Raw genomic sequence first — 12,580 nt, forward strand, 5'->3', positions numbered from 1 at the left:
CGGCGTGGCGGCAGAGGACGGGTCGCAATGCCTCTCCCCAGCTCTGAACAGGACGTGGCTACAAGAAACCATTGATCTCCACGTGCAGGGACCTTGAGCTGCATTTGTTGTTCAGTGGTGCTCAGCGAGCGGCAACGCAGCAAAGAGAAGCAGGACTGATCCGCTAATGAGATCTTTGATTTGGGGAGGGTCAGTGCTGCCTGGCTCCAGGGTACAGCCCCAGCAAGGGGGAGAGGCAGCTGGAGCATTAGGGAGGGGAAAAGCTGTCAGGGTAAAGACAGACAGCTGGAAGGGTGAGCGAGGGGCCTGCTTTGCTGCTGCAGCTGGTTGGGACTGAGGGTGACGGGGCCGGCTGGGGTTGCAATGCAGCGCAAGGCCTGGAAGAAGCATCCCCATGATATTCCTGGGTGGGTGAAAGGTACGGGGCTGCCTGGGGCTGGTGGAGGAGCAGCCCCAAGCTCACAGGTATCCTTTCCCAGGACCATGGTAGATGTGCTGATGAGCAAATCAGCAGGGAGGTGCCAGGAGGTGCATGTTACCAGGTGGAACCTGATGAAAGATGTATTGCCCATCTGTCAGGAAATGTACTTTGCTCCATGTGCACTTCCCTAACAACACCTAGAGCTGGGTTGGGATGGGAGGGGGTGAGATCAGTGCCTAGGAAAGGCCTGAGCCTCCCATGGATGGCAGCAGGCTGCAGCCCTGGGTGAAGCGTCCTGTTGAAAGGTGTATTGACCATCTGTCAGGAGATGCACTTTGCTCACATGCACTTCCCTAACAACTCTAGAGCTGAGTTGGGATGCAAGCAGGGTGGGATCAGTGCCTGGGAAAGGCCTGAGCCTCCCATCGATGGCAGCAGGCTGCAGCCTGGGGTGAAGCGTGGAGCTGAGCCCTGCCCAGAGCAGCTTTCTGGGGGTCCAAGACCCTCATCCCCAGCCCTACTCCCTTCTTGCCCTGGGGGGGTGTTACTGCTGTCCATAAAGGGGGTATCTCCATTCCCGTTTCCCTCCATGTATCCAGCTAGGATGGGTGGGGAGTGCTGGTGCTAGGGTTACCCCCTCTGTCCTTGATCCAGAAAGGATCCGGCTCTGGGCTGGGACATGGGGCATTATCAGGATGAAACAAGTGAGGATGAGTTGGCAGGCAGATCTCCTGTGAAACGTGTGTGCGTATGTGTGTGTATACATGTGTATATACGTGTGTGTGTGTGTGTACATGTGTGAAGAAATCACCCCAACCCCCACGTGTCTCAGAGTCCTCTCCTCTTTTCCCCACTTCTGTGAGCACATGTAGCAAGGCGCGCATCTGTTCCCGACGGGGTGTGCCTGTGCATTCATGCAAATATAAGAAAACTATGAAAATTAGCAGCCGGTTGCAGTTGTCTGTGGGGACGTGAGGTGGGTGGGGAAGAAGAAGAGCATCTCTGGTTCTCACTGCCCCATTGTTCAGCCCCAGTGCTTTGCATTCCCAGACAATCCTGCCCTGGGAATAGGGAAGTTCACCTCTTGCCACTTCCCTATTTGGTGATCCCAGAGCTATACATCCTGCCCCAACCAGGAACAGCTCAGTCCTTTGTTTCTCCTGCCTGAGGCTGGAGACCCCCGAGTGATGGGAGCTGCAGCCTGGCTCCCTTGAGACAAGTGGGCCACATGCCTGAGCTGTGTGCGCCAGGTCTCAGCCGGGACTGCTTCGCTTTCCTGCAGGCATTTTTCCTCCAGCCTGCTCTGGTCCAAACAGCCGCTGTCTCCTTGGGGACCGCAGCCCAGGGTGGTGCGGGACCTGCCCTCAGGCACCTGCTGCAGCCTGACAGGCCATGCTGTCGCTGGCAGAGGCCGCGTGCTACTCCGGCAGGGTAATTAGCACACGTCCGGTCAAGCCTGGCTTAGCCAAACTGCTGTCACGCAGGCTTCTGTGTAACTAGGCCATGTCGACCACAGGCAGGAAATGCAAGGGTGACCTGCCCTGCAGCTTGAGAGACAGCAGCCTGCCCTCTGCAGCTGAGCTCTCGTGACAAGGGAGCTGCGGGCCCCTGGGGTGCCGCCCACAGCCCTGTCTGGGGCAGGGGACAAATGGGCGCCATGAATAGGTGCATCTATAAAATGGCCATCATCATGCCTGGCTGTGCGCGGCAAAGAGCTGTGGCCTGCCCTAGTGAGTGTTGGGAAGGCTGCTTTATGGTGGCCGGCCCGAGGGAGAGCTAAAAGGGACAGAAATATGAAGCAGAAGGCGATGGGAGAGGGCTGGGAGTGGCACTGAGATCCCCCAGGGGCTGTGGGCAGACAGCTCTGAGTGCAAAAAGTGCCTGGAAGGGAGAAGCAGCCTGTTCTGTGATGCTTGCAAAGCCCTTGGCTTCTACCTATGTCCCCTCCCCGTGCAGGCTCAGTGGGCGAGGAGACGAGCATGCACTCTCACTTCCCCTTGAGCATTTGCAGCTCCGAGATCTTCGCAGCTAGTGCTTGAAGGCATGGCCTGCAAGAGCCCCCTGGTCCCAGGGATGCTACTAAGACTGATCGGCTGCTGGGCAGGTAAGCTAACACGCAGGCAGGGAGACAGGTGTTTAGTAGTAAACAGGTGGCTTATTCTCAGCGAGGTGGAGCCACTCTTCCCTCTGCTCTTTAGTCCTGCTGCTTCTAGCTCAGGAGCACTGAGCTCCAGGTGGAGAGAAAGGCATGGAGGTGGCTTCTGTCCCTGCCTTGCTGCTGCTCAGTTCTTGGGCAGGTGAGTGGGCAAATGCTGGCTTGTAGCCCACGTCTTCCCAGCTTGAGACAAGGGCAGGAGACAGATCTGGGAAAACAAGGGGAAGGTTTGCAGCCGCCTCTTTGCCCATTTTCCCCCATGTTAGCACCCAGACGACCTATTTAGAGAAATGGAGAAGCTCCTGCCTGGCTTGAAGTGCTGCAAGTCAGACAGGTGGGAGATAGGGAGGGTGCTGGGTGCCAGGTGAATGCTGTTGGGCTGCTATTTTTTGGTATGCTGCTATTTTTTTTATATGCAGCTGCCGGTCATGAGGAATAGCGGCTTTACGTTACCTGCTTGTTCACCAACTGGCTTGTAGAAGATTTTCATAAATTGTAGTTCTAGAAGATTTTCATATTTCTGGGGTTAAAACCGGAAATCCCAGGGTCATAAGAGGAGTTTAAACCTTCTCATCCTTGCTAAACCCAACAAACTCAAGAGCCTGGGAAAACTTTATGGTGGTTGGGGGCTGTCTGGCTGGGTGGACGGAAAGGAGCGAGTCTGTGCCGGTGCTGTGGAGTTGCTCGATTCACTTGCAGGCAAGGTTCTGTGGGTGGATGCGATATCTTTTATTAGACCAACTAAATAGTTGAAAAAAAAGTTCTTTCTTCGATTCCTTTGTGTATTCACTGCATTAAGGAAAGCAGCTCTGCTCAGAGCTGGAGGTGCTTTGCAGCTCTGAATACTCATCCAGCCCCAGGGGGTTAAATCTAAAGGGTCTGAGCAATGCTTCTTCGGTTCTCTGAGTGTTTTTTCGGATTTGTTTTGCTCTTGGTTTTTTCTTGGCTTGTCAGAGGAGAGACAGAGCCGGTTCCCACCCCTGCTTTGTTCTGGATCTGGGAGGGGATGTTACCCCTTATCTCAGTGCAGGGCTAGTGTGTGGGTTCTTGGCATGGAAGCTGTGGGGTTAGGATGGGACCCCAGCTTAGGGGGCAGGACATTTAAGATGCCTGTAATTACTGATTTGATTCGAGCTGAGGGAGAGGCTGAGAACTGCTGGTCTCCATCGTGTCCTGGTGGGTGCTATTCTGTAGTTTAAGTTTAAAACCAAGCCCCTCAAAGCAGCTCTCTTCCTTCTTCCTTTCAAAGTCCCAAGAGGAAATCGCAGCACAAGTCCCAGCTGCCTTGGGAAGCTATCACTTTGCAGCCCGGGGAATCTGCAGAAAACTGTCTTCGTCTCATGCCCGGCGGGTTAGCCCTTGGGTGGAGGGAGCTGTTTCTAGCCAAACGCGGAGGGAATTGGCCCTGGCCTATGGATTCATACTGGGGTGCCCTGAATTTGAGGCCCCACCATGCAGGTCTGGGGGGCAAGAAGAATTTACTTTGTGCTGTTTTGGAGTAAGGGAATGGAGAGGCAGAGCGGCAGGGCTGAGTCCTGTGAATGCTTCTGGATGAAGTCAGGCATGGGACACAAAAAATGAGGATTGTAAGGGACCTTGGGAGGTCACGTCTAGTCCAAGCCCCTGCTCAAAGCAGGACCAGCCCCAACTACATCATCCCAGACAGGGCTTTGTCTACCCAGGTCTTAAACAGCTCCAAGGATGGAGATTGCACCACCTCTCTGGGTTGCTTGCTCCAGTGCTTCACCACCCTCCTCGTGAGAGTATTTTTCCTAATATCCAACCTCCCTTACTGCAACTGGAGCCTATTGCTCCAAGTTTTGTCACCTGCCACCACTGAGAACAGCCCAGCTCAGTAGTTTTCAACCTTTTTTCATTTGTGGATCCCTAAAAACAATCAGATGGAGGTGTGGACCCTTTTGAACTGTAAGCGTGGGTATTCATGTACTTTTGATTGATCATAGTTGTCTTTCGTGGCCCCCTTAGATATAATGTGCATGCCCTCAGGGGTCTGTGGACCAAAAAACCACTAGCCTAGCTTTATCTTCTTTGCAACCACCCTTCAGGTAGTTGAAGGCTGCTATTAAAGCCCCCCTCCGTCTTCTCTTCTGCAGACTTCTGCCAGCTAGACAAGGTGCTGGATACCACTCACACAAGGCTCAGGGCCCCTGGGTGTGGGGTTGGGACCTCTGATGTTTGCCTCTTTTGCAGAAGCAGAGGCTGCCTCTGCAATTCCACCCTCTCCTGGCAGCAGTGCAGCTCCTCATGCTTCCTCCCGGGGCTTGTGGATAAGGGGCCAATGTGGCATTTTGAATAGCGAATAGACATTGCATTGAATAGCATACATTCATTCATCCTTGTTATAACAAAAATCTCCCTCGAGGCTGGCCCAGGTCTCTGCGTTCACCTTCCCCAAAGACCAAGGGGGGGTTCCCAACCTGCCTCCGATCCAGTTGTTGAAATGCAGCTGTGGGTCAGAACTCCCTGTACTGGAGGGGGCCAGGCAAACCGTTCTGGATCAGCCCCATGGCTAAATAAAACCTTAATGCTGCACACACATCAGGCTTAGGATGACAGCCCCAGATCTATTTTAAGGTTAAACTCCACAGATTTGATCCTCTGGTGCCCAGCAGCATGTGCTGTCATTTATCCCCTCCAAAGCGGATCTAAAATGGCACTGTTCTGCTGTTCTGCAACACGTCGCGGCCCCAGGCACAGCTGGAGGGGGCAGGAGAGTCCGTAACACTGATGGCAAGACCTGCCAAGGGAAAGCCCCGGCCTTGAGCCAGCAGGCAGGTAGCTGAGCAGAGGCGGGTGAGGCTGAGAGCTGCAGAGACCATGTTTGAGGATAAATATTGGGACAGGTTTATTATTCTGTAGCAAGTGAGTGCAGACGGAAGCCTTGCCTCTGGCACACCTCTGGGACACCAACCTGTTCCTGGCAGAAGGACACAGGTGGCACTGGAGCTCACCCAGACACCAGGATCAGCACAGGTTGGTGCATCCTGGTTCTCTGTTGTTGGCAAACCAGCATTTCACACCTGCTTGGGCTGGGTTTAAATTATTGCACAAGCTAATACAGAGGCTGAGCATAGCCTGGCCTGGGGTCTGATCGCTGAGCTACCATGAGCGGCTGATAAACCCACACCTCTGCTCCTGCTCTAGATTATTTTCATATAATAGAGACCACTGGGTGCTGCGGTCAGGGTAGAAAGCGGGGTGCAAGCTGGAGCGTGAGGTATAGAGGCAGCTGCCTTTGCACTATACAAGCTGCACAAAGGGGCTTCAGCCAGAGCGAGACTCTGGTGTTGGTGTTTCTCCAAAGGGGTGGTGGGTTTCAGAGAGGAGGGGCGGGGGCGTGTGTGTGTGTGTGGCATGCGTCTCTCAGCCGCCGAAGCCTGCGGCTCCGTGCACCAGGTGCCGGCACATGTGCTGGGCGTGCGCCTGTTATAACCCAGCCTGTGGTTTGCTGGGTTCTGCGCTGGCCTGTGGTTCTGTCATTTCAGCTCGCAGACTTTGCAAACCAAATCGGCCGTGTTGACGGACCCAGAGTGTGTGCAAACAGGCAAGAGAGAAGCAGATAAATCCACCTGGCCGAGCTCAGAGCTGAGAAATAATTAAATGTCATTAAGAAGTCACCCCTTCCCCCACCTTCTGGAGAAGAGCTCTGCATAGTGCAGGAAATCAGCATCTCATTATTTTGGCCACCGGAAGCTTTAATATAAAATTGGCTCTGTGATGTGAAAGCCTGATCTTCCTTTCTCTGTGTAATCGCATCTGCCTGTCCCTTTCAAAGCCCTGGATCTGAGCAATAAGCAGCGGCTGCCGGGGTGGGGGCGGGGAGGGGGATTAGATTAAAATTTAGTAATACCCAACCTTCGTGTTGCCTTCCCCATCCCAAACCTCTTCAAGAAAATTGGAGCCAAAGCCCACGGATCTCACTCGGGTGGAAATGGCACTAGGGATGGGAACTGGGGCTGGGGAAAGGGGTTGGATTGGAGCTGGGTGGGAGGGTTTGGGACACTGGTCCTGCACTGGGACTCAGGAGACGCGGGATAAATTCCTCATGCTGACAGCATGCAGGACACAGGGTGTTTCTGGACTGGCTCTTCCCTGCCTCCCGGCTCTTCATGCTGGGACTAATTGGGTTTTTTTAAATAATAATATATTTATTTCATATGCCCCGTCAAATCAGCCAGATCAGTTCCAAATCATAGACTGAGCAGAACTCAATCTTTCTAAAAACCATATTGATTGAGCTCAATCATGCTAAACACCACGTATGGCGCTACAACCAGCGAGCATCCTCCATCCCAGACCTCTCCCTGGGACTCCCAAATCCACTGGGAGGCATTGACTCTGGGACTTATTCAGCAAGAGCCAGAATAAGACAGAAAAGCAACTGCTTCTGGGCTGGGGCAGGATTGAGGCTTAGCCAGGCACAGCGATGCAGCAGAGCGGGCTCAGGATTGCAGGGAAGAGGGGCCGGGGCCTCGCTGCAACAGCAAGGCTGTGCTGGGTGGGGAGAGTGGAAAAAGTAGGGAGCTGACACGGAGGTGTCCTGGGGTCTTGGTCATCAGTGAGATTCAGGGCAGGGGAACACTTCCCAGCTCTCACGTCATAGGGAGATAAATGGGCTCCATGACACATCTGCCTCCAGGGGCTCTGCCTACGGAGACCGTGGCTCCCTTGTTACCACCATTTCTTCCTTTTTTAATTGTCCTGTTTCTTAAGGTCTCGCGATGACCACTGCACAGCCCACAGCCCGCCGAATGAATCGGGTGCTGGGTGGCTCGGCCTGGCTGTCCGTGTCCCTGCCTCCAGGAGTGTCGGTGAAGTCGACAGAGTGGAGCTTCAACACAGGGTTGGGCCGTACCATCGTGATAGCAGAGTTCATCTCCGGGCGACTGGAGCAGCTGGATCCTGGTGACCAATTCGGGCGGCGCCTAGAGGTGCCCAATGCCACGACACTGGGCATCCGGGAACTGAAGAAGGATGATGGTGGCTTGTACAGTGCCCGCGTGAAACTGCCCCCAGCGACTGTGGAGGACTATCACTTCCACCTCGCCGTCTACGGTATGGGGCTGGGGAGCAATGCTTAGTGCTGGGCCCCTGTGCAGCCCATCCAGCTTCCAAAATGGGTACAGGGGAGGATTGCAGCCCTCCCGTCTGTACCCCAAAGGCCCAGTCTGCCCCTCTAGGACCTAGGCCCAGGGGCAGAGCCGGACGGGGAATCAGAGCAAGCTGCCCTTGGGGATCTTAGGGACGTGTTTGAGGGGGTACAATGCTCTGCTGCGTGGAGCCAGACTCACCTGGGAGAGGCAGCTCTGGCCAAGCAGGGCGGATGATGGCTGGGGAACCCGGGCAGCTCAGAGCCCCCAGTGCCAACACCTCTGTTTGGCTTGTTTCGAACTCAGAGCTGGTGCCAGCACCCGAGATCCAGAGCCAGATTCACCCCAGCACGCTGGGCTGGTGCAACCTCACACTGCACTGCCAGGTGCCCACCACAGCTGCCATGGACATCACCTGGGGCACAGGGGACTCCCTGCAAGATCTGGCGAGGCATCGCGTCTCGGCTGATGGCCAGAGCCTGCACCTGGCTCTGCCCCCAGGCACCTGGAACGACACCTACACCTGCAGCGTCAGCAACCCCGCCGACCGGAAAAGCACCTCTGTGGCCATGCAAAGCCTCTGCCTGAGCAACACCACACGTGAGGCCTGTTCTCCTGGCGGATTCAGAGTCAAGCAGCCGATGGGTGAGGGGAGGGGAACCCAGGAGGCAGCTGGTTCCTGGCTATGTGTGTGTATTTGCACAGCGCACACGGATCCTGTTTCCTTAAAATCCCCATCCCCTTTTAAACCCTGCTGCCAAACCAAGCCCTGGAGGTCAGGACCCACCAAGTAATTCCCCTGCCAGCCTGGGAACTGATTCATACCATTGCAAGCTCCTCAGGGGCACAGACCCAAAGGGGTTTGGGCACTGCAATCTCCTTTGGTTTCAATGGGACTTGGATCCTATACTTCCCATTGAAAGCAATGAGGACAGAGGTGCCGAAATCCCCCGGGGAACATCTGGGCACCATGCTTCATCCCTAAAGCATCTGGCCAGATGTTCCCCTGGTCCCAAATCCTTGTTTGTAGGATCTGCTTGGCACCAAGAGCTATCACAGTCCCCCAGCTCTTGCCAGGCTGTGGTGTGTTGCGCAGGGGTGGGGGGCACATCCTTCCCTGCACCCAACCACTCTGGGAGATGGTGAGCGATGCTGTTTTTTTGGTTGCAGATGCCACCATGTGGACGTGGTTCCTCTGCATTGGGCTGATTGTTGCCGTGGCCGTGTGCTTCGGGGCCTGGCTCTGGAGGAGGAGGAGGAGGAAGGCAGCTGGGAGAGGTGGGTCCCTGCTCTTTGCAGGAGCTCCATCTCAGAGACCTGACCCAGCACTGGAACGGGCCTTGGGAGGGCTGGGTCCTGCTCCCATCTTTGCTGCTGGGTGCCTCTGGGCAAATTCCTGCCTTCTGCCTCAGTTTTCCCATCTGTGAAATGGGATGAGGAGTTGGGGTTTGTTATTCAGTGAAGAGGCCTGTTCACTATACATGATAATCCTGCCCTCTCCTCAGCCCCCATGCGAGACTGTCCCAGTGAGCCCCAGTACGCGGAGATCAAGAGGAGGAGACCACCGGAGGGGGATGAGCAGGTGAGTCTCTGCAGGAGGAGACGTCCTGGTGCTCTCTGCCCATGGGGACTTGTACAGCGCAGGGATCCCCAGACCCACCAGGCCACAGCCTTGACCCTGGCCCCTTGACCCCATACCAGGAGCCTGCAGTTGCCCTCATCGCCCCTTGCCAGCTGGGAGATGTTATCGTGGCTGCCAGCTTCCTTCTCCCGGCTGCTGGGAGACATCCTAGAGAGCCTGGCAGAGCTCTCCCGTGCCACCCTGACAAGGCACTGCTGCCTGGGTCTGACCTCAAGACACCCCGCTTTGCAAGGGAGCGGCATAGTCTTAATTCCCTGTCCTATATTCCTCTGCAGCTGTTATGCAGCTGCCAGGCCCCACCCCAGAGGCAGTTGCATTCAAGGACGGGGCAAAGCTGGCACTTCCATGTCATCTATTTTTTACTTTGGCAAAACCCCTTGGCTTCCCTGGCTCTCTTCAGCCGGCTGGATGCAGGGTGTTTCCCAGGACTGGCAGGTCCGTGGTGATTTTTCCCTGGTCTTGTTCCAGCCGGGAGCACCCTCGGTCATGGACCTCCCTGCTGACCCCCACAGGGGACCTGGCAAGGGCAGCCCCTGCAGCCAGCAGCTGATCCAACAGCTGTTTCCACTTCTGCCTCATCCTTCTCTTGTAGATCCTGAGCTCCCCACCTGACAGCCCTGCTCAGAGCCTCCTAGCGATGACACCGATCACCAGCATCTATGCCCAGGTCCAGCTGAGCACACCTCAGCTCCTCACCTAGGCCAGGTGAGGCTGTGGGGAACACGGGGCTCCGGCTGCGTCTGCAGCACCCATCCAGGCTGCTCCCATCTGGACGGAGCTGGGGCCATGCCTGTCAGCTCTCATGGCAGTCTGGAGGACTGGGAAACCCCCGTCCATCCTGAAGCCCTGACAGGGAAAGGGTTTTCCTGCATGCTCAGACTTCCGGAGGCCTGTGGGAATGGAGCATCCTGTGCTGGCGCTCAGCACCAAGCTCTCTGGAGGGTACCAAACCTGTCCAGCCTGCCGGGAAGTGGGGGACAGAGGGAGCTGTGGCTGGAGGCAAAGGCAGGATCTTGGGGAATGGGGCCTGCAGGTTCTCCCCCCACCTTGGGAAGGGAGTGTGGAAGTGGGAGGCTGGGCTCCTGGGTCCCCTCCCTGGGCGGGTGGGGATGCGTGGCTTCTCTTCCCACTGCTGGGAAAGGCACGAGAGCCAGGATGCCTGGGGTCCCTGCTTATTTCTGGGAAAGGCGCGAGTGTCGGGACGCCCGGGTTCTGGCTCCTGCTCACGCTCCTGTGCTTCTTTTACAGGACTTCCTGGCTCTGAGAGAGGCTTTTCTGTTGAAATCGCTGCTGAAGTGCTTTGAAATTCCTGAGCCAAAGCCACCGCCCTCCCCCCCGTCTCTTGCACGCACGCACACAGGCCTGCACTCACATGCCTGCCTTTGCATATGCGTGCACTCGCACACATGCACACCCTGCCCAGCGTCCTTGTCGCATCTGACACTTCCCCTCTGCTTTGCTCCAAACCAGGCGCCCAGGACAGAGCTGGCTCTGCCTGGCCCAGGGCCTGGATGTGGGTGGCAGCAGCAGCAGCTGGTCTGTTGGCTCCAGAGCTGCAGCCGCCTGGGCCTGCCAGAGCTGGATTTCCAGTAGCTCCTTTGATCCTCTTCCCCATTCAGCTCTTGACTCTGCTTCTCTGGAGATGCCAGTGCCTTCCCCTGGCCCCAGCCTGGGGGCAGCCCCACACCCCCCTGCCAGTAAGGCTGTGTCAGAACAGGGTCCTTGCCAAGTGGGGTCCCCAAAGGCATGACCGGAGGGGGCAGGTCTTGGGATGCAGCCAATGTAGGGTCAGGGGATGGTGGTCAGTGTGCGAGCTGGTGAGTCCTAGGCAGGCTGGGCCAGGGGCTCTGTACTCACCTACCACCTGATGGTGCAGGGCTGGCCAGGCTCTTGGGGCTGCGCATGGAGCTGGCCCTGATCCCTCTTGGCTTGTCCGCTCGATTGCTCCCGTCTGCCAAGCAGGACACGCCAGCCAGGATGCCCTAGGAAGGACTGCCCTGTGGCTCTGCCCAGGCCTGGGAGCAGGCAAGAGATCCCTGGAGTGACCTTTGCCCTTTCACACTGCTAGAGGGTTAGGATGGCATCTGGACCCGACTTCTTGGAGTTGGTGCAGCCACCAGGACCCAGCAGAGCAGCCAGACAGAGAGGATGCTGGCCAGGCCAGGCTCTCCCAGGCAGAGGGGCCAGGAGTGCAACCCCCTCCTCTCCCCCACAGGCAGGAGGGACCTAGCCTGGGGGGAGATCAGGCTGGAGTTGAGCAAGCAGCTCCCCACCATCACAGGCTGTGAAGCCTCTTCCTCAAGGTGTTTCCTTAGGGTTGCACAAGATGCAAGTTCCAGCCCAGGGGACTCTGGAGACGAAAGGGAACCGGCGAGGGTGCGCGCGGCCGCATCTCTTGTGCTACTGAGTAAAGAGCAATGGTGGTTTGGATCCCATGTGAGCTCAGTGTGTTCTTACCCCAGGAAAGGGAACTGGTCCCCCGAGGACCTCTGCTCCTGCCGCTCCTGCCGTGGTGTTTCAGGGGGGAGGGGGTTGAAGTCCCTATGACTGATCTGTTTGGGGGGGTGTTCAGCTCCGTGGTCTCTTCCTGGGTGCATCAGGCCGGTCGAGACACGCTATGCAACTGTCCCTGTGTGCAAACTCATCCTGTTCACTAGCATTAGTTCTCTTGCACGAGCGCTGGTGTGCAAGGTGCTGTAGGAACAAGAGGATCCCTGCCTACCAGCAGCATCCTCCAGTGTCTGGAGTCCACAGAGGAAACCTCAGCCCAGCTCTGAGCATCCTCCCCACCGACCAACCCCGCTGCTCACTTCCTCAGCCAGGTTGCTCTTCCGCAGCCCCCAGCACCTGGAAGGCTGCCCTGCTGACCCCTGGGAGGGGGGGCACCTGCAATTCAGGGCCTCCCCATGTGGTTTGGGACAGCCTGGGCCTGGCATGCAGGAGGAACAAGCTTGGCATCCGCAGACCCTCCCCCCGCCGCAGAGAAGCAGGAACCAGACACGGATTCTGGGTCTGTGCCAGCGAGAAGCCGGCTGGTTCAGGCCTCCCGCACTGTCATCCTGTGTAAACCCCAGGACCTCCCCACAGGCCTCCCCTGAGAGCTGCGACCTCCAGGGAGCAAGAGGTTGGTGCGGCCCCGTGGTTTCCGGGACAGCGCTGTACCCTGATGCAGCCCGGGGGAAGGAGGGGGGCAGGGACGCCCTAGGGGCATCTCTGTGGGGGGGCGGGAGGCAGAGAGGTGTGGGACAGTC

The 12,580-nt window shown here is 56.9% G+C and overlaps 1 protein-coding gene across 3 annotated transcripts; it reads left to right on the forward strand.

Annotated features, from left to right (window-relative positions):
* The first annotated feature begins 6 nt into the window (after nucleotides 1-6).
* On the forward strand, nucleotides 7-12,236 carry LOC102381173 (SLAM family member 9-like). Of its 3 annotated transcripts, none has more exons than XM_025214357.1 (7): nucleotides 7-5,570; nucleotides 7,311-7,652; nucleotides 7,994-8,287; nucleotides 8,858-8,965; nucleotides 9,193-9,269; nucleotides 9,922-10,034; nucleotides 10,578-12,236. In XM_025214357.1, exons 2-6 carry the CDS (start codon nucleotides 7,319-7,321, stop codon nucleotides 10,027-10,029), a joined length of 921 nt encoding a protein of 306 aa, XP_025070142.1. In that variant the 5' UTR covers nucleotides 7-5,570; nucleotides 7,311-7,318; the 3' UTR covers nucleotides 10,030-10,034; nucleotides 10,578-12,236. The 3 variants fall into 3 exon arrangements, with proteins under 3 accessions (XP_025070142.1, XP_006032633.1, XP_025070141.1); XM_006032571.3 differs by having other exon boundaries at nucleotides 7-2,718; XM_025214356.1 differs by having other exon boundaries at nucleotides 7-2,525.
* The last annotated feature ends 344 nt before the right edge of the window (nucleotides 12,237-12,580 follow it).

The sequence above is a fragment of the Alligator sinensis genome, unplaced genomic scaffold, assembly GCF_000455745.1.
Source record: "Alligator sinensis unplaced genomic scaffold, ASM45574v1 scaffold811_1, whole genome shotgun sequence".
NCBI lineage: Eukaryota > Metazoa > Chordata > Crocodylia > Alligatoridae > Alligator > Alligator sinensis.

What these genes read in the sequence shown, in the direction of transcription:
- LOC102381173 (XM_025214356.1), top strand. Translation starts at nt 2,465, where the DNA reads ATGGCCTGCAAGAGCCCCCTGGTCCCAGGGATGCTACTAAGACTGATC. An exon ending in ACTGATCGGCTGCTGGGCAG is followed by an intron (nt 2,526 to 7,310) that starts GTAAGCTAACAC and finishes CTGTTTCTTAAG; the next exon opens with GTCTCGCGATGACCACTGCA. An exon ending in CTGCCTGAGCAACACCACAC is followed by an intron (nt 8,288 to 8,857) that starts GTGAGGCCTGTT and finishes TTTTGGTTGCAG; the next exon opens with ATGCCACCATGTGGACGTGG.